Source organism: Barbus barbus (assembly GCF_936440315.1).
Source record: "Barbus barbus genome assembly, chromosome: 11".
NCBI lineage: Eukaryota > Metazoa > Chordata > Actinopteri > Cypriniformes > Cyprinidae > Barbus > Barbus barbus.
Genome location: NC_136739.1, coordinates 31,236,017 through 31,257,130, shown reverse-complemented (window position 1 = coordinate 31,257,130; position 21,114 = coordinate 31,236,017). Strand labels below are relative to the sequence as shown.

The 21,114-nt window shown below is 34.3% G+C and overlaps 1 protein-coding gene across 1 annotated transcript in view; it reads right to left on the bottom strand.

The window, feature by feature from the left end:
- LOC306877060 (thioredoxin domain-containing protein 6-like) overlaps positions 1-21,114 on the bottom strand; it is a 42,580-nt gene that overhangs the window by 7,624 nt on the left and 13,842 nt on the right. The window contains exons 18-19 of the mRNA XM_079428589.1: positions 20,920-21,027; positions 20,245-20,298 (exon numbers count right to left, since the gene is read on the bottom strand). Coding sequence (XP_079284715.1) covers positions 20,279-20,298; positions 20,920-21,027 — 128 coding nt within the window. The 3' untranslated portion in view covers positions 20,245-20,278. The remainder of the gene's footprint in view (positions 1-20,244; positions 20,299-20,919; positions 21,028-21,114) is intronic.

Genomic DNA, 21,114 nt, shown 5'->3' with positions numbered 1-21,114 from the left:
AAATCATCGTTCAAGATATCCTAAATCCGTCCGCAATTTAGCATCTTCAGTATTTTGGCATCATAAGAAAAAATGTTTGGTGTGATTTACGTGTTTCTGTTTGGAGGAGCATGAATTTGTTTACAGCCCGTTTAAAAACAAAACCCACATTAAAATAAATATAGCCGACTTCCTGTTGGTCGTAGCTAATGACTGTAAATTAGAAAGTTGTCCGGATTAATAAGAACAATTTATGTACCGAGTTTGGTGTCTGTAGCTATCATTATATATATATATATATATATAAACATTAATAATTATATACCATTTAATGTTGATCAATATTAATTCCAAAATGTGTTAATATATTATTACATTTTAAAGTTTATCTTTTGAACATGACTATTTTTCTAACATTAAAAAGATTAATAAATGCTTTAAAAAAATTGTTCTTTGTTAGTTCATACTATCATGGAAGAATTAACATGCTGTAAAAATATATTTGTCATTGTTAGTTCACGTTAATTAATGCATTTCCTAATGTTAAGAATTGAGACCTTATTTAATGATTTATAAGCATTTTTTAAAGATTTTAAAAAACAGACCCTCTCTCTCTCTTTCTCTCTCTCACCCAGCTCCTCAATCCACACAGTCACTCACACCCCACCCCACCCCCACCCCTCACTCAGCTGCAGTGACAGGAGCTCTCACTCAGAGGCAGGCTGGCAGGGAGCTCTCACTCAAAAGCAGCTCTGATAGTTTTTAAATTTTCTCCTAAGCATAGTGTATTGTAAATTCATGAAATTAATCACATATTCTCAGACTGTATTGTTCTGTGTATGTAATTTTTTATGAAGTGTTTGGAAGCTTCTCTTAAAAGATACAAAAAAAATATATATATCTTTTTTACTGTAACTTTAATAAATTGCCATTAAATCATCGTTCAAGATATCCTAAATACGTCCGCAATTTAGCATCTTCAGTATTTTGGCATCATGATAAAAAATGTTTGGTGTGATTTCCGTGTTTCTGCTTGGAGGAGTATTAATTTGTTTACAGCCCGTTTTTAAAAAAAACCCACATTAAAATAAATATAGCCGACTTCCTGTTGGTCGTAGCTAATGACTGTAAATTAGAAAGTTGTCCGGATTAATTAGAACAATTTATGTACCGAGTTTGGGGTCTGTAGCTAAAACTAACCCCCCAATTTTTGACAAAAGGTGGCGCTATAGAGTGCCTCTTCCACGCCCGTTTATGAGCTTTTTCCAGTGTCTAACTATCATTAAAATGGATATGTGTGTTGAGTTTCATGACATTCTAAACATGTTATCTGCCTCAAAATCACCAGAAACGAATTTTCAACTTTGACACGTTGCCATGGCAACATAATTTTAGATATCAATATTCCCTTCACAGTTTTACATCGGCCGTGTTTTGACATTATTCTGGTGAAGTTTGAAGCAAATCGAGTAAAAAGAAGATGCTGAATTCAAAGCATTTTGAAAACGACACACTTCCTGCAGCCAGTTGGTGGCGCTATAACTTTCAGTCATAATAGTCACATCTATCCGATCGGCATCATACAACGAACAAATCACTGAAGTTTGATCTACATCATACAATGTATGTGGACGTTATTAGGCATTTCCTGGGTCTCATTTTTCGCCATAACTTCATCGCCTCGCCACGGGCAAACCGTTCGACATATCAAAAATATCTTCGCAATTTAGCGTCCCCAATGTCTTGAGATCATGTTCACCGAGTTTGGTGGCAATCGTATGGAAATCCTCAGAGGAGTATATCAAATTCCAGAGCATGCGCTTTTTAAACAGCCCTGAATAGCCGACTTCCTGTTGGGCGGAGCCTAAGACATGCTGTGCGGAAGTTGTTCGGCTCAATGAGTTCTATATGTGTACCGAGTTTCATATGAATACGTGCAAGTATGTGTGAGCTATACATCGTGTTTTCTGACAATTTTCCAGGGGGCGCCGTAGAGCCCCTGTGCCACGCCCGGGTCCCAGCCTCAGCGGCGTCCTAATGGCCGCAGGTTCCAATGTGCGTGCCAATTTTCGAGAGTTTTCGGGCACGTTAAGGCCCCCAAAAGTGCCCGGATGATTGAAATAAAAAATAAAAAAAAAAATAAAAAAAAAAAAAAATATAGCTGCGAGCAGCGATGACGGGCCCAAGCCGTCAGCATACGCCACCCCGGTGGCATCGATAAAACGGTGCCCAGCGAGCACAAGCATCACAGTAACCCTCTGGCAGTTTGGTTTTAAGGGATACGGCAATTAAAGGGTTAATCCAAACCATCAACTCTGTGAAACACACACAGAACAACATATAAATCTTTAAATTCTGTGAAAATATATTTTTCATTGGTAGTTGATGTTAGTTAATGCATTTACTAATGTTAACAAATGAGAAATTATTATAGTTACCAAAGGTTTTAATGATTTATAAGCATTTTTTAATGATTTATTTTTCCATTAACTAACATGAATAATTTTTTCTAACACAAATGAATAAAGTAACAAATATATTGTTAATATTTAATGTTATTTGTGAATTAACCAATGTTAAAAACAACATTATTTAACTGTTGTTAATTTACATCATTAATAATTATATACCATTTAATGTTTATCAAAATCAATTCCAAAATGTGTTAATATATTATTAAATTTTAAAGTTTTATCTTTTGAGCATGACTATTTTTCTAATATTAAAAATATTATGTTCATTGTTAGCTCATTGTAAGTTCATACTATCAATGAAGAATTAACATGCTGTAAAAAATATATTTTTCATTGTTAGTACATGTTAATTAATGCATTCCCTACTGTTAACAAATGAGACTTAATTATAAAGTGTTATCAAAACCTTTAATGCTTTATAAGCATTTTTTAAGGATTTTATTGAGAAGTTTAAACAGACCCTCTCTCTCTCTCTCTCTTTCTCTCTCTCTCTTTCTCTCTCTCTCTCCCCCTCCACACTCACTGAACTCACACAGTCAGTCACTCACCCAGTCACCCACCGCACACATTAGAAGCACAGTGACAGGAGATCTCTAAGTTTTTAATTTTTCTCCTCCGCATAGTGTATTGTAAATTCATGAAATTAAGCACATATCCTCACACTGTATTGTTCTGTGTATGTAATTTTTTTTTGAAGTGTTTGGAAGCTGCTCTTAAAAGATAAAAAAAAAAAAAGTTTTCTCTCTTTTCTGTAACTTTAATAAATTGCCATTAAAACACCGTTCAAGATATCGTAAATCCGTCCGCAATTTAGCATCTTCAGTATTTTGGCGTCATGACAAAAAATGTTTGGTGTGATTTCCGTGTTTCTGTTTGGAGGAGTATGAATTTGTTTACAGCCCGTTTAAAAAAACAAAAAACCCACATTAAAATAAATATAGCAGACTTCCTGTTGGTCGTAGCTAATGACTGTAAATTAGAAAGTTGTCCGGATTAATAAGAACAATTTATGTACCGAGTTTGGTGTCTGTAGCTATCATTATATATATATATATATATATATATATATATATATATATATATATATATATATATATATATATATAATCATTAATAATTATATACCATTTAATGTTGTTCAATATTAATTCCAAAATGTGTTAATATGTTATTAAATTTTAAAGTTTATCTTTTAAACATGACTATTTTTCTAACATTAAAGATTAATAAATGCTTTTAAAAAAAATGTTCTTTGTTAGTTCATACTATCATGGAAGAATTAACATGCTGTAAAAATATATTTTTCATTGTTAGTTCACGTTAATTAATGCATTTCCTACTGTTAAGAATTGAGACCTTATTATAAAGTGTTATCAAAATCTTTAATGATTTATAAGCATTTTTTAAAGATTTTAAAAAACAGACCCTCTCTCTCTCTTTCTCTCTCTCACCCACTGCCTCAATCCACACAGTCACTCACACAGTCACTCACAGCCCACCCCACCCCACCCCTCACTCAGATGCAGGCTGGCAGGGAGCTCTCACTCAGAAGCAGTATATCAACTCTCTGATAGTTTTTAAATTTTCTCCTCTCCATAGTGTATTGTAAATTCATGAAATTAATCACATATCCTCAGACTGTATTGTTCTGTGTATGTAATTTTTTATGAAGTGTTTGGAAGCTGCTCTTAAAAGATAAAAAAAAAAAAGTTCTCTTTTTTCTGTAACTTTAATAAATTGCCATTAAATCATCGTTCAAGATATCCTAAATCCGTCCACAATTTAGCATCTTCAGTATTTTGGCATCATGAGAAAAAATGTTTGGTGTGATTTCTGTGTTTCTGCTTGAAGGAGTATGAATTTGTTTACAGCCTGTTTAAAAAAAACCCACATTAAAATAAATATAGCCGACTTCCTGTTGGTCGTAGCTAATGACTGTAAATTAGAAAGTTGTCCGGATTAATAAGAACAATTTATGTACCGAGTTTGGTGTCTGTAGCTATCATTATATATATATATATATAAACATTAATAATTATATACCATTTAATGTTGTTCAATATTAATTCCAAAATGTGTTAATATATTATTAAATTTTAAAGTTTATCTTTTGAACATGACTATTTTTCTAACATTAAAAAGATTAATAAATGCTTTAAAAAAAAATTGTTCTTTGTTAGTTCATACTATCCTGGAAGAATTAACATGCTGTAAAAATATATTTTTCATTGTTAGTTCACGTTAATTAATGCATTTCCTAATGTTAAGAAATGAGACCTTATTATAAAGTGTTATCAAAACCTTTAATGCTTTATAAGCATTTTTTAAGGATTTTATTGAGAAGTTTAAACAGACCCTCTCTCTCGCTCTCTTTCTCTCCCCCTCCCCCTCCACACTCACTAAACTCACACAGTCAGTCACCCACCCAGTCACCTACCGCACACATTAGAAGCACAGAGACAGGAGAACTCTGATAAGTTTGAAAATTTTCTTTTCGCCATAGTGTATTGTAAATTCATGAAATAATCACATATCCTCAGACTGTCTTGTTCTGTGTATGTAATTTTTTATGAAGTGTTTGGAAGCTGCTCTTAAAAGATAAAAAAAAAAAAAGTGTTCTTTTTTACTGTAACTTTAATAAATTTCCATTAAATCATCGTTCAAGATATCCTAAATCCGTCCGCAATTTAGCATCATCAGTATTTTGGCATCATGACAAAAAATGTTTGGTGTGATTTCCGTGTTTCTGATTGGAGGAGTATGAATTTGTTTACAGCCCGTTTAAAAAAAAAAACACACACATTAAAATAAATATAGCCGACTTCCTGTTGGTCGTAGCTAATGACTGTAAATTAGAAAGTTGTCCGGATTAATAAGAACAATTTATATACCGAGTTTGGTGTCTGTAGCTATCATATATATATATATATATATACAAATTAATAATTATATACCATTTAATGTTGATCAATATTAATTCCAAAATGTGTTAATATATTATTAAATTTTAAAGTTTATCTTTTGAACATGACTATTTTTCTAACATTAAAAAGATTAATAAATGCTTTAAAAAAAATTGCTCTTTGTTATTTCATACTATCATGGAAGAATTAACATGCTGTAAAAATATATTTTTCATTGTTAGTTCACGTTAATTAATGCATTTCCTAATGTTAAGAAATGAGACCTTATTATAAAGTGTTATCAAAATCTTTAATGATTTATAAGCATTTTTTTAAGATTTTAAAAAACAGACCCTCTCTCTCTTTCTCTCTCTCACCCACTGGCTCAATCCACACTCAATCCACACAGTCACTCACACAGTCACTCACAGCCCACCCCCACCCCTCACTCAGCAGCAGTGACAGGGAGCTCTCACTCAGAGGCAGGCTGGCAGGGAGCTCTCACTCAAAAGCAGCTCTGATAGTTTTTAAATTTTCTCCTCCGCATAGTGTATTGTAAATTCATGAAATTAATCCCATAACCTCAGACTGTATTGTTCTGTGTATGTAATTTTTTATGAAGTGTTTGGAAGCTGCTCTTAAAAGATAAAAAAAAAAATGTTTTTTCTTGTTTACTGTAACTTTAATAAATTTCCATTAAATCATCGTTCAAGATATCCTAAATCCGTCCGCAATTTAGCATCATCAGTATTTTGGCATCATGAGAAAAAATGTTTGGTGTGATTTCCGTGTTTCTGTTTGGAGGAGTATGAATTTGTTTACAGCCCGTTTAAAAAAAAAACCCACATTAAAATAAATATAGCCGACTTCCTGTTGGTCGTAGCTAATGACTGTAAATTAGAAAGTTGTCCGGATTAATAAGAACAATTTATGTACCGAGTTTGGTGTCTGTAGCTAAAACTAACCCCCCCATTTTTGACAAAAGGTGGCGCTATAGAGTGCCTCTTCCACGCCCGTTTATGAGCTTTTTCCAGTTTCTAACTATCATTAAAATGGATATGTGTGTTGAGTTTCATGACATTCTAAACATGTTATCTGCCTCAAAATCACCAGAAACGAATTTTCAACTTTGACACGTTGCCATGGCAACACAATTTTAGATATCAATATTCCCTTCACAGTTTTACATCGGCCGTGTTTTGACATTATTCTGGTGAAGTTTGAAGCAAATCGAGTAAAAATAAGATGCTGAATTCAAAGCATTTTGAAAACGACACACTTCCTGCAGCCAGTTGGTGGCGCTATAACTTTCAGTCATAATAGTCACATCTATCCGATCGGCATCATACAACGAACAAATCTCTGAAGTTTGATCTACATCATACAATGTATGTGGACGTTATTAGGCATTTCCTGGGTCTCATTTTTCGCCATAACTTCATCGCCTCGCCACGGGCAAACCGTTCGACATATCAAAAATATCTTCGCAATTTAGCGTCCCCAATGTCTTGAGATCATGTTCACCGAGTTTGGTGGCAATCGTATGGAAATCCTCAGAGGAGTATATCAAATTCCAGAGCATGCGCTTTTTAAACAGCCCTGAATAGCCGACTTCCTGTTGGGCGGAGCCTAAGACATGCTGCACGGAAGTTGTTCGGCTCAATGAGTTCTATATGTGTACCGAGTTTCATATGAATACGTGCAAGTATGTGTGAGCTATACATCAAGCTTTCTGACAATTTTGCAGGGGGCGCCGTAGAGCCCCTGTGCCACGCCCGGGTCCCAGCCTCAGCGGCGTCCTAATGGCCGCAGGTTCCAATGTGTGTGCCAATTTTCAAGAGTTTTCGGGCACGTTAAGGCCCCCAAAAGTACCCGGATAGTCGAAATAAAAAATAATAAAAAAAAAAAAAAAAAAAAAAATAATAAATATAGCTGCGAGCAGCGATGACGGGCCCAAGCCGTCAGCATACGCCACCCCGGTGGCATCGATAAAACGGTGCCCAGCGAGCACAAGCATCACAGTAACCCTCTGGCAGTTTGGTTTTAAGGGATACGGCAATTAAAGGGTTAATCCAAACCATCAACTCTGTGAAACACACACAGAACATATAAAACTTTAAATTCTGTGAAAATTTATTTTTCATTGGTAGTTGATGTTAGTTAATGCATTTACTAATGCTAACAAATGAGAAATTATTATAGTTACCAAAGCTTTTAATGATTTATAAGCATTTTTTAATTATTTATTTTTCCATTAACTAACATGAATAATTTTTTCTAACACAAATTAATAAAGTAAAAAATATATTGTTAATATTTAATGTTATTTGTGAATTAACCAATGTTAAAAAACAACATTATTTAACTGTTGTTAATTTACATCATTAATAAATATATACCATTTAATGTTGATCAAAATCAATTCCAAAATGTGTTAATATATTATTAAATTTTAAAGTTTTATCTTTTGAACATGACTATTTTTCTAATATAAAAAATATTTTGTTCATTGTTAGTTCATTGTAAGTTCATACTATCAATGAAGAATTAACATACTGTAAAATATATATTTCATTGTTAGTTCATGTTAATTAATGCATTCCCTACTGTTAACAAATGAGACTTAATTATAAAGTGTTATCAAAACCTTTAATGCTTTATAAGCATTTTTTAAGGATTTTATTGAGATGTTTAAACAGACCCTGTCTCTCTCTCTCTCCCCCTCCACACTCACTGAACTCACACAGTCAGTCACTCACCCAGTCACCTACCGCAAACATTAGAAGCACAGAGACAGGAGAACTCTGATAGTTTTTAAATTTTCTCCTAAGCATAGTGTATTGTAAATTCATGAAATTAATCACATATCCTCAGACTGTATTGTTCTGTGTATGTAATTTTTTATGAAGTGTTTGGAAGCTGCTCTTAAAAGAAAAAAAGAAAAGAAAAGTTTTCTCTTTTTTACTGTAACTTTAATAAATTGCCATTAAATCATCGTTCAAGATATCCTAAATCCGTCCGCAATTTAGCATCTTCAGTATTTTGGCATCATAAGAAAAAATGTTTGGTGTGATTTACGTGTTTCTGTTTGGAGGAGTATGAATTTGTTTACAGCCCGTTTTAAAAAAAAACCCACATTAAAATAAATATAGCCGACTTCCTGTTGGTCGTAGCTAATGACTGTAAATTAGAAAGTTGTCCGGATTAATAAGAACAATTTATGTACCGAGTTTGGTGTCTGTAGCTATCATTATATATATATAAACATTAATAATTATATACCATTTAATGTTGATCAATATTAATTCCAAAATGTGTTAATATATTATTACATTTTAAAGTTTATCTTTTGAACATGACTATTTTTCTAACATTAAAAAGATTAATAAATGCTTTAAAAAAATTGTTCTTTGTTAGTTCATACTATCATGGAAGAATTAACATGCTGTAAAAATATATTTTTCATTGTTAGTTCACGTTAATTAATGCATTTCCTAATGTTAAGAATTGAGACCTTATTTAATGATTTATAAGCATTTTTTAAAGATTTTAAAAAACAGACCCTCTCTCTCTTTCTCTCTCTCACCCAGCTCCTCAATCCACACAGTCACTCACACAGTCACTCACACCCCACCCCACCCCCACCCCTCACTCAGCTGCAGGCTGGCAGGGAGCTCTCACTCAGCAGTCTAAGAGCTCTCTGATAGTTTTTAAATTTTCTCCTAAGCATAGTGTATTGTAAATTCATGAAATTAATCACATATCCTCAGACTGTATTGTTCTGTGTATGTAATTTTTTATGAAGTGTTTGGAAGCTGCTCTTAAAAGATAAAAAAAAAAAAAAATTATCTTTTTTACTGTAACTTTAATAAATTGCCATTAAATCATCGTTCAAGATATCCTAAATCCGTCCGCAATTTAGCATCTTCAGTATTTTGGCATCATGATTAAAAAAACCCACATTAAAATAAATATAGCCGACTTCCTGTTGGTCGTAGCTAATGACTGTAAATTAGAAAGTTGTCCGGATTAATTAGAACAATTTATATACCGAGTTTGGTGTCTGTAGCTAAAACTAACCCCCTCATTTTTGACAAAAGGTGGCGCTATAGAGTGTCTCTTCCACGCCCGTTTATGAGCTTTTTCCAGTGTCTAACTATCATTAATACTGATATGTGTGTTGAGTTTCATGACATTCTAAACATGTTATCTGCCTCAAAATCACCAGAAACGAATTTTCAACTTTGACACGTTGCCATGGCAACATAATTTTAGATATCAATATTCCCTTCACAGTTTTACATCGGCCGTGTTTTGACATTATTCTGGTGAAGTTTGAAGCAAATCGAGGTAAAAGAAGATGCTGAATTCAAAGCATTTTGAAAACGACACACTTCCTGCAGCCAGTTGGTGGCGCTATAACTTTCAGTCATAATAGTCACATCTATCCGATCGGCATCATACAACGAACAAATCACTGAAGTTTGATCTACATCATACAATGTATGTGGACGTTATTAGGCATTTCCTGGGTCTCATTTTTCGCCATAACTTCATCGCCTCGCCACGGGCAAACCGTTCGACATATCAAAAATATCTTCGCAATTTAGCGTCCCCAATGTCCTGAGATCATGTTCACCGAGTTTGGTGGCAATCGTATGGAAATCCTCAGAGGAGTATATCAAATTCCAGAGCATGCGCTTTTTAAACAGCCCTGAATAGCCGACTTCCTGTTGGGCGGAGCCTAAGACATGCAGCGTGAAAGTTGTTCAGCTCAATGAGTTCTATATGTGTACCGAGTTTCATATGAATACGTGCAAGTATGTGTGAGCTATACATCAAGTTTTCTGACAATTTTCCAGGGGGCGCCGTAGAGCCCCTGTGCCACGCCCGGGTCCCAGCCTCAGCGGCGTCCTAATGGCCGCAGGTTCCAATGTGCGTGCCAATTTTCAAGAGTTTTCGGGCACGTTAAGGCCCCCAAAACCCCCCGGATAGTTGAAATTAAAAAAAAATTCATAGGGGAACAATGATTCAATATAGCTGCGAGCAGCGATGACGGGCCCAAGCCGTCAGCATACGCCACCCCGGTGGCATCGATAAAACGGTGCCCAGCGAGCACAAGCATCACAGTAACCCTCTGGCAGTTTGGTTTTAAGGGATACGGCAATTAAAGGGTTAATCCAAACCATCAACTCTGTGAAACACACACACACAGAACAACATATAAAACTTTAAATTCTATGAAAATATATTTTTCATTGGTAGTTGATGTTAGTTAATGCATTTACTAATGCTAACAAATGAGAAATTATTATAGTTACCAAAGGTTTTAATGATTTATAAGCATTTTTTAATGATTTATTTTTCCATTAACTAAAATGAATAATTTTTTCTAACACAAATGAATAAAGTAAAAAATATATTGTTAATATTTAATGTTATTTGTGAATTAACCAATGTTAAAAAACAACATTATTTAACTGTTGTTAATTTACATCATTAATAAATATATACCATTTAATGTTGAAATCAATGTTTTAATGTTTAAAATCAATTCCAAAATGTGTTAATATATTAAATTTTAAAGTTTTATCTTTTGAACATGACTATTTTTCTAATATTAAAAATATTATGTTCATTGTTAGCTCATTGTAAGTTCATACTATCAATGAAGAATTAACATGCTTTAAAAAATATATTTTTCATTGTTAGTTCATGTTAATTAATGCATTCCCTACTGTTAACAAATGAGACTCAATTATAAAGTGTTATCAAAACCTTTAATGCTTTAAGCATTTTTTAAGGATTTTATTGAGAAGTTTAAACAGACTCTCTCTCTCTCTCTCTCTCTCTCTCTCTCTCTCCCCCTCCACACTCACTGAACTCACACAGTCAGTCACTCACCCAGTCACCTACCGCACACATTAGAAGCACAGTGACAGGATATCTCTGATAAGTTTTAAAATTTTCTTCTCGCCATAGTGTACTGTAAATTCATGGAATTAATCACATATCCTCAGACTGTCTTGTTCTGTGTTTGGTGTGAATTTGTGGTTTCTGCTTGGAGGTGTATGAATTTGTTTACAGCCCGTTTTGAAAAAAAAAAACACATAAAAAAAAAAAAGCCGACTTCCTGTTGGTCGTAGCTAATGTCTGTAAATTAGAAAGTTGTCCGGCTTAATGTGGACAATTTATGTACCAAGTTTGGTGTCTGTAGCTATCATTATATATATATAATCATTAATAATTATATTCCATTTAATGTTGATCAATATTAATTCCAAAATGTGTTAATATATTATTAAATTTTAAAGTTTCTCTTTTGAACATGACTATTTTTCTAACATTAAAAATATTTTGTTCATTGTTAGTTCATTGTAAGTTCATACTATCAATGAAGAATTAACATGCTGTAAAAAATTATATTTTTCATTGTTAGTTCATGTTAATTAATGCATTCCCTACTGTTAACAATTGAGACTTAATTATAAAGTGTTATGAAAACCTTTAATGCTTTATAAGCATTTTTTAAAGATTTAAAAAAAACAGACCCTCTCTCTCTTTCTCTCTCTCACCCAGCTCCTCAATCCACACAGTCACTCACACAGTCACTCACACCCCACCCCCACCCCCTCACTCAGCTGCAGGCTGACAGGGAACTCTCACTCATAGAAGCATTGTAACAACTGTCTGATAGTTTTTAAATTTTCTCCTCTGCATAGTGTATTGTAAATTCATGAAATTAATCACATATCCTCAGACTGTATTGTTCTGTGTATGTAATTTTTTATGAAGTGTTTGGAAGCTGCTCTTAAAAGATAAAAAAAAAAAAAAAATCTCTTTTTTACTGTAACTTTAATAAATTGCCATTAAATCATCGTTCAAGATATCCTAAATCCGTCCGCAATTTAGCATCTTCAGTATTTTGGCATCATGAGAAAAAATGTTTGGTGTGATTTACGTGTTTCTGCTTTGAGGAGTATGAATTTGTTTACAGCCCGTTTTAAAAAAAAACCTACATTAAAATAAATATAGCCGACGTCCTGTTGGTCGTAGCTAATGACTGTAAATTAGAAAGTTGTCCGGATTAATAAGAACAATTTATGTACCGAGTTTGGTGTCTGTAGCTAAAACTAACCCCCCCATTTTTGACAAAAGGTGGCGCTATAGAGTGCCTCTTCCACGCCCGTTTATGAGGTTTTTCCAGTGTCTAACTATCATTAAAATGGATATGTGTGTTGAGTTTCATGACATTCTAAACATGTTATCTGCCTCAAAATCACCAGAAACGAATTTTCAACTTTGACACGTTGCCATGGCAACATAATTTTAGATATCAATATTCCCTTCACAGTTTTACATCGGCCGTGTTTTGACATTATTCTGGTGAAGTTTGAAGCAAATCGAGTAAAAATAAGATGCTGAATTCAAATAATTTTGAAAACGACACACTTCCTGCAGCCAGTTGGTGGCGCTATAACTTTCAGTCATAATAGTCACATCTATCCGATCGGCATCATACAACGAACAAACCACTGGAGTTTGATCAACATCATACAATGTATGTGGACGTTATTAGGCATTTCCTGGGTCTCATTTTTCGCCATAACTTCATCGCCTCGCCACGGGCAAACCGTTCGACATATCAAAAATATCTTCGCAATTTAGCGTCCCCAATGTCTTGAGATCATGTTCACCGAGTTTGGTGGCAATCGTATGGAAATCCTCAGAGGAGTATATCAAATTCCAGAGCATGCGCTTTTTAAACAGCCCTGAATAGCCGACTTCCTGTTGGGCGGAGCCTATGACATGCTGCGCGGAAGTTGTTCGGCTCAATGAGTTCTATATGTGTACCGAGTTTCATATGAATACGTGCAAGTATGTGTGAGCTATACATCAAGCTTTCTGACAATTTTCCAGGGGGCGCCGTAGAGCCCCTGTGCCACGCCCGGGTCCCAGCCTCAGCGGCGTCCTAATGGCCGCAGGTTCCAACGTGCGTGCCAATTTTCGAGAGTTTTCGGGCACGTTAAGGCCCCCAAAAGTGCCCGGATGATTGAAATAAAAAATAAAAAAAAAAAAAAAAAAAAAAAAAAAAAAATAATAAATATAGCTGCGAGCAGCGATGACGGGCCCAAGCCGTCAGCATACGCCACCCCGGTGGCATCGATAAAACGGTGCCCAGCGAGCACAAGCATCACAGTAACCCTCTGGCAGTTTGGTTTTAAGGGATACGGCAATTAAAGGGTTAATCCAAACCATCAACTCTGTGAAACACACACACACAGAACAACATATAAAACTTTAAATTCTGTGAAAATATATTTTTCATTGGTAGTTGATGTTAGTTAATGCATTTACTAATGCTAACAAATGAGAAATTATTATAGTTACCAAAGGTTTTAATGATTTATAAGCATTTTTTAATGATTTATTTTTCCATTAACTAAAATGAATAATTTTTTCTAACACAAATGAATAAAGTAAAAAATATATTGTTAATATTTAATGTTATTTGTGAATTAACCAATGTTAAAAAACAACATTATTTAACTGTTGTTAATTTACATCATTAATAAATATATACCATTTAATGTTGAAATCAATGTTTTAATGTTTAAAATCAATTCCAAAATGTGTTAATATATTAAATTTTAAAGTTTTATCTTTTGAACATGACTATTTTTCTAATATTAAAAATATTTTGTTCATTGTTAGTTCATTGTAAGTTCATACTATCAATGAAGAATTAACATGCTTTAAAAAATATATTTTTCATTGTTAGTTCATGTTAATTAATGCATTCCCTACTGTTAACAAATGAGACTCAATTATAAAGTGTTATCAAAACCTTTAATGCTTTATAAGCATTTTTTAAGGATTTTATTGAGAAGTTTAAACAGACTCTCTCTCTCTCTCTCTCTCTCTCTCTCCCCCTCCACACTCACTGAACTCACACAGTCAGTCACTCACCCAGTCACCCACCGCACACATTAGAAGCACAGTGACAGGATATCTCTGATAAGTTTTAAAATTTTCTTCTCGCCATAGTGTACTGTAAATTCATGGAATTAATCACATATCCTCAGACTGTCTTGTTCTGTGTTTTGTGTGAATTTGTGGTTTCTGCTTGGAGGTGTATGAATTTGTTTACAGCCCGTTTTGAAAAAAAAAAACACATAAAAAAAAAAAGCCGGCTTCCTGTTGGTCGTAGCTAATGTCTGTAAATTAGAAAGTTGTCCGAAAGTTGTTGAACAATTTATGTACCAAGTTTGGTGTCTGTAGCTATCATTATATATATATAATCATTAATAATTATATTCCATTTAATGTTGATCAATATTAATTCCAAAATGTGTTAATATATTATTAAATTTTAAAGTTTCTCTTTTGAACATGACTATTTTTCTAACATTAAAAATATTTTGTTCATTGTTAGTTCATTGTAAGTTCATACTATCAATGAAGAATTAACATGCTGTAAAAAATTATATTTTTCATTGTTAGTTCATGTTAATTAATGCATTCCCTACTGTTAACAAATGAGACTTAATTATAAAGTGTTATGAAAACCTTTAATGCTTTATAAGCATTTTTTAAAGATTTAAAAAAAACAGACCCTCTCTCTCTTTCTCTCTCTCACCCAGCTCCTCAATCCACACAGTCACTCACACCCCACCCCACCCCACCCCCACCCCCTCACTCAGCTGCAGGCTGACAGTGAACTCTCACTCATAGAAGCATTGTAACAACTGCCTGATAGTTTTTAAATTTTCTCCTCTGCATAGTGTATTGTAAATTCATGAAATTAATCACATATCGTCAGACTGTATTGTTCTGTGTATGTAATTTTTTATGAAGTGTTTGGAAGCTGCTCTTAAAAGATAAAAAAAAAAAAAAAATCTATTTTTTACTGTAACTTTAATAAATTGCCATTAAATCATCGTTCAAGATATCCTAAATCCGTCCGCAATTTAGCATCTTCAGTATTTTGGCATCATGAGAAAAAATGTTTGGTGTGATTTACGTGTTTCTGCTTTGAGGAGTATGAATTTGTTTACAGCCCGTTTTAAAAAAAAACCCACATTAAAATAAATATAGCCGACGTCCTGTTGGTCGTAGCTAATGACTGTAAATTAGAAAGTTGTCCGGATTAATAAGAACAATTTATGTACCGAGTTTGGTGTCTGTAGCTAAAACTAACCCCCCCATTTTTGACAAAAGGTGGCGCTATAGAGTGCCTCTTCCACGCCCGTTTATGAGCTTTTTCCAGTGTCTAACTATCATTAAAATGGATATGTGTGTTGAGTTTCATGACATTCTAAACATGTTATCTGCCTCAAAATCACCAGAAACGAATTTTCAACTTTGACACGTTGCCATGGCAACATAATTTTAGATATCAATATTCCCTTCACAGTTTTACATCGGCCGTGTTTTGACATTATTCTGGTGAAGTTTGAAGCAAATCGAGTAAAAATAAGATGCTGAATTCAAATCATTTTGAAAACGACACACTTCCTGCAGCCAGTTGGTGGCGCTATAACTTTCAGTCATAATAGTCACATCTATCCGATCGGCATCATACAACGAACAAACCACTGGAGTTTGATCTACATCATACAATGTATGTGGACGTTATTAGGCATTTCCTGGGTCTCATTTTTCGCCATAACTTCATCGCCTCGCCACGGGCAAACCGTTCGACATATCAAAAATATCTTCGCAATTTAGCGTCCCCAATGTCTTGAGATCATGTTCACCGAGTTTGGTGGCAATCGTATGGAAATCCTCAGAGGAGTATATCAAATTCCAGAGCATGCGCTTTTTAAACAGCCCTGAATAGCCGACTTCCTGTTGGGCGGAGCCTATGACATGCTGCGCGGAAGTTGTTCAGCTCAATGAGTTCTATATGTGTACCAAGTTTCATATGAATACGTGCAAGTATGTGTGAGCTATACATCAAGCTTTCTGACAATTTTCCAGGGGGCGCCGTAGAGCCCCTGTGCCACGCCCGGGTCCCAGCCTCAGCGGCGTCCTAATGGCCGCAGGTTCCAATGTGCGTGCCAATTTTCGAGAGTTTTCGGGCACGTTAAGGCCCCCAAAAGTGCCCGGATGATTGAAATAAAAAATAAAAAAAAAAATAAAAAAAAAAAAAATAATAATCCTTAGAAGAACAATAGGGCCCTGCGCCTTACTGGCTTGGGCCCTAATAATAATCCTTAGAAGAACAATAGGGCCCTGCGCCTTACTGGCTTGGGCCCTAAATATAGCTGCGAGCAGCGATGACGGGCCCAAGCCGTCAGCATACGCCACCCCGGTGGCATCGATAAAACGGTGCCCAGCGAGCACAAGCATCACAGTAACCCTCTGGCAGTTTGGTTTTAAGGGATACGGCAATTAAAGGGTTAATCCAAACCATCAACTCAGTGAAACACACACACACAGAACAACATATAAAACTTTAAATTCTGTGAAAATATATTTTTCATTGGTAGTTGATGTTAGTTAATGCATTTACTAATGCTAACAAATGAGAAATTATTATAGTTACCAAAGGTTTTAATGATTTATAAGCTTTTTTTAATGATTTATTTTTCCATTAACTAACATGAATAATTTTTTCTAACACAAATTAATAAAGTAAAAAATATATTGTTAATATTTAATGTTATTTGTGAATTAACCAATGTTAAAAAACAACATTATTTAACTGTTGTTAATTTACATCATTAATAAATATATACCATTTAATGTTTATCAAAATCAATTCCAAAATGTGTTAATATATTATTACATTTTAAAGTTTTATTTTTTGAACATGACTATTTTTCTAATATTAAAAATATTTTGTTCATTGTTAGTTCATTGTAAGTTCATACTATCAATGAAGAATTAACATGCTGTAAAAAATACATTTTTCATTGTTAGTTCATGTTAATTAATGCATTCCCTACTGTTAACAAATGAGACTTAATTATAAAGTGTTATCAAAACCTTTAATGCTTTATAAGCATTTTTTAAGGATTTTATTGAGAAGTTTAAACAGACCCTCTCTCTCTCTCTCTCTTTCTCTCTCTCTCTCTCTCTCTCCCTCCACACTCACTGAACTCACACAGTCAGTCACCCACCCAGTCACCTACCGCACACATTAGAAGCACAGAGACAGGAGAACTCTGATAAGTTTGAAAATGTTCTCCTCTGTATAGTGTATTGTAAATTCATGGAATTAATAACATATCCTCAGACTGTATTGTTCTGTGTATGTAATTTTTTATGAAGTGTTTTGAAGCTGCTCTTAAAAGATAAAAAAAAAGAAAAGTGTTATTTTTTACTGTGACTTTAATAAATTGCCATTAAATCACCGTTCAAGATATCCTAAATCCGTCCGCAATGTAGTATCTTCAGTATCTTGGAAGCATGTGAAAAAATGTTTGGTGTGAATTGTTGGTTTCTGCTTGGGAGGAGTATGAATTTGTTTACAGCCCGTTTAAAAAAAAAAAAAAACACATAAAAAAAAAAATAGCCGATTTCCTGTTGGTCGTAGCTAATGACTGTAAATTAGAAAGTTGTCCGGATTAATAAGAACAATTTATGTACCGAGTTTGGTGTCTGTAGCTATCATTATATATATATAATCATTAATAATTATATACCATTTAATGTTGATGAATATTAATTCCAAAATGTGTTTATATATTATTACATTTTAAAGTTAATCTTTTGAACATGATTATTTTTCTAACATTAAAAAGATTAATAAATGCTTTAAAAAAAAAGTTCTTTGTTAGTTCATACTATCATGGAAGAATTAACATGCTGTAAAAATATATTTTTCATTGTTAGTTCACGTTAATTAATGCATTTCCTAATGTTAAGAATTGAGACCTTATTATAAAGTGTTATCAAAATCTTTAATGATTTATAAGCATTTTTTAAAGATTTTAAAAAAACAGACCCTCTCTCTCTCTTTCTCTCTCTCACCCACTGCCTCAATCCACACAGTCACTCACACAGTCACTCACAGCCCACCCCACCCCCACCCCTCACTCAGCTGCAGGCTGACAGGACCTCTCACTCAGAAGCATTATATCAACTCTCTGATAGTTTTTAAATTTTCTCCTAAGCATAGTGTATTGTAAATTCATGAAATTAATCACATATTCTCAGACTGTATTGTTCTGTGTATGTAATTTTTTATGAAGTGTTTGGAAGCTGCTCTTAAAAGATAAAAAAAAATAAAAATTATCTTTTTTACTGTAACTTTAATAAATTGCCATTAAATCATCGTTCAAGATATCCTAAATCCGTCCGCAATTTAGCATCTTCAGTATTTTGGCATCATGATAAAAAATGTTTCGTGTGATTTCCGTGTTTCTGCTTGGAGGAGTATTAATTTGTTTACAGCCCGTTTTAAAAAAAAACCCACATTAAAATAAATATAGCCGACTTCCTGTTGGTCGTAGCTAATGACTGTAAATTAGAAAGTTGTCCGGATTAATAAGAACAATTTATGTACCAAGTTTGGTGTCTGTAGCTAAAACTAACCCCCCCATTTTTGACAAAAGGTGGCGCTAAAGAGTGCCTCTTCCACGCCCGTTTATGAGCTTTTTCCAGTGTCTAACTATCATTAATACTCATATGTGTGTTGAGTTTCATGACATTCTAAACATGTTATCTGCCTCAAAATCACCAGAAACGAATTTTCAACTTTGACACGTTGCCATGGCAACATAAGTTTAGATATCAATATTGCCTTCACAGTTTTACATCGGCCGTGTTTTGACATTATTCTGGTGAAGTTTGAAGCAAATCGAGTAAAAATAAGATGCTGAATTCAAAGCATTTTGAAAACGACACACTTCCTGCAGCCAGTTGGTGGCGCTATAACTTTCAGTCATTATAGTCACATCTATCCGATCGGCATCATACAACGAACAAATCACTGAAGTTTGATCAACATCATACAATGTATGTGGACGTTATTAGGCATTTCCTGGGTCTCATTTTTCGCCATAACTTCATCGCCTCGCCACGGGCAAACCGTTCGACATATCAAAAATATCTTCGCAATTTAGCGTCCCCAATGTCTTGAGATCATGTTCACCGAGTTTGGTGGCAATCGTATGGAAATCCTCAGAGGAGTATATCAAATTCCAGAGCATGCGCTTTTTAAACAGCCCTGAATAGCCGACTTCCTGTTGGGCGGAGCCTATGACATGCTGCGCGGAAGTTGTTCAGCTCAATGAGTTCTATATGTGTACCGAGTTTCATATGAATACGTGCAAGTATGTGTGAGCTATACATCAAGTTTTCTGACAATTTTCCAGGGGGCGCCGTAGAGCCCCTGTGCCACGCCCGGGTCCCAGCCTCAGCGGCGTCCTAATGGCCGCAGGTTCCAATGTGCGTGCCAATTTTCGAGAGTTTTCGGGCACGTTAAGGCCCCCAAAAGTGCCCGGATGATTGAAATAAAAAAAAAAAAAAAAAAAAAAAAAAAAAAATAATAATCCTTAGAAGAACAATAGGGCCCTGCGCCTTACTGGCTTGGGCCCTAATAATCCTTAGAAGAACAATAGGGCCCTGCGCCTTACTGGCTTGGGCCCTAAATATACTACAACCTAATAAAACTATATAGACATAAAAAATCGAAACTAATAAAAATAACAAACAACACAGACAAAAAATGATTAACCCTTAAACAAAAATGTAAAAATGCAAAAACTCGACTAGTATAGCAACACTTACAAACAGCTGAATTGCCTCAGTTTAAGACTGATTCTTGTATGAACTGATTCTTTTAATGAATCTGTCACCGAGTCATTTGCTTGTGAATCAGATTACACTGTTTTTTTAATTACAGTAATACTGGTTCTCATGAATGTTTTTTTTACCTGTATTCGTCTTTGACAGATGATTGTACAGATTTCACTCATTTTCCTGATCCCCTGAAATACAGAATACAAACTTTACATCACAAGTAATAAAGTTTATTTGTAATTCCAGTACAACGTCATTGATTTTTGTCTAACAGATCACTGAATCTTAAGACATGAGACCAAAAACAATTCAGAGCTGAAATAAACAAACGCTAATTCACCAAGGAATTATTTCTGATTAATCCGTCTTATTTATGTTTGAATCCAACAAGCTGCTGCTTCCATTTTCTTTCAGTGTTCCCTGCTGTACCTCAATGCATCAACACCACCAGATAAAAATACTCTGAAGTCTGATCACATTCATTTGTGTATTAAAGTGCATAAGCCATTGTGTTTTCTGGTTTTGATAGCTATTAATAGAGGACCTATTTAAAATGAGTGAAATGACCTGAAAATCTATTTCTTTACAACGGGTGACGGGGCTGATGTAGAGTATTATAGTTAAAAAAAAATTAGGATCATAAACCTCACCAGAGCCTGTGATTTCTGAAATATGGACCTTCATGTTTGAAGGCGGACTTTGATTTTATAAATGTTCCCTTAATATTTAACCATTAATGTCCAAAGTGGAAACAGATTTAGTCTCATGTCTGAAGGATCAGTGTATAAACGAGTCATTGAGATAAAGACCTGCGTCCTGTGGGCTGGATGTGGGCGTCTCTAGTGCTTCGGTCTCATCAGAGGATGCTGGGTGACTCTCTGTCGTCTCAGGCTTCATTTCTTCAGCAGCTTCTGGATCTGGAAAAGATGGGGAATGCTGACTTTAGTGTGACTTTTTTCACTTCTAGTTAATAGACTAAAGCGGAGACTCTCAAACTTTTTTGT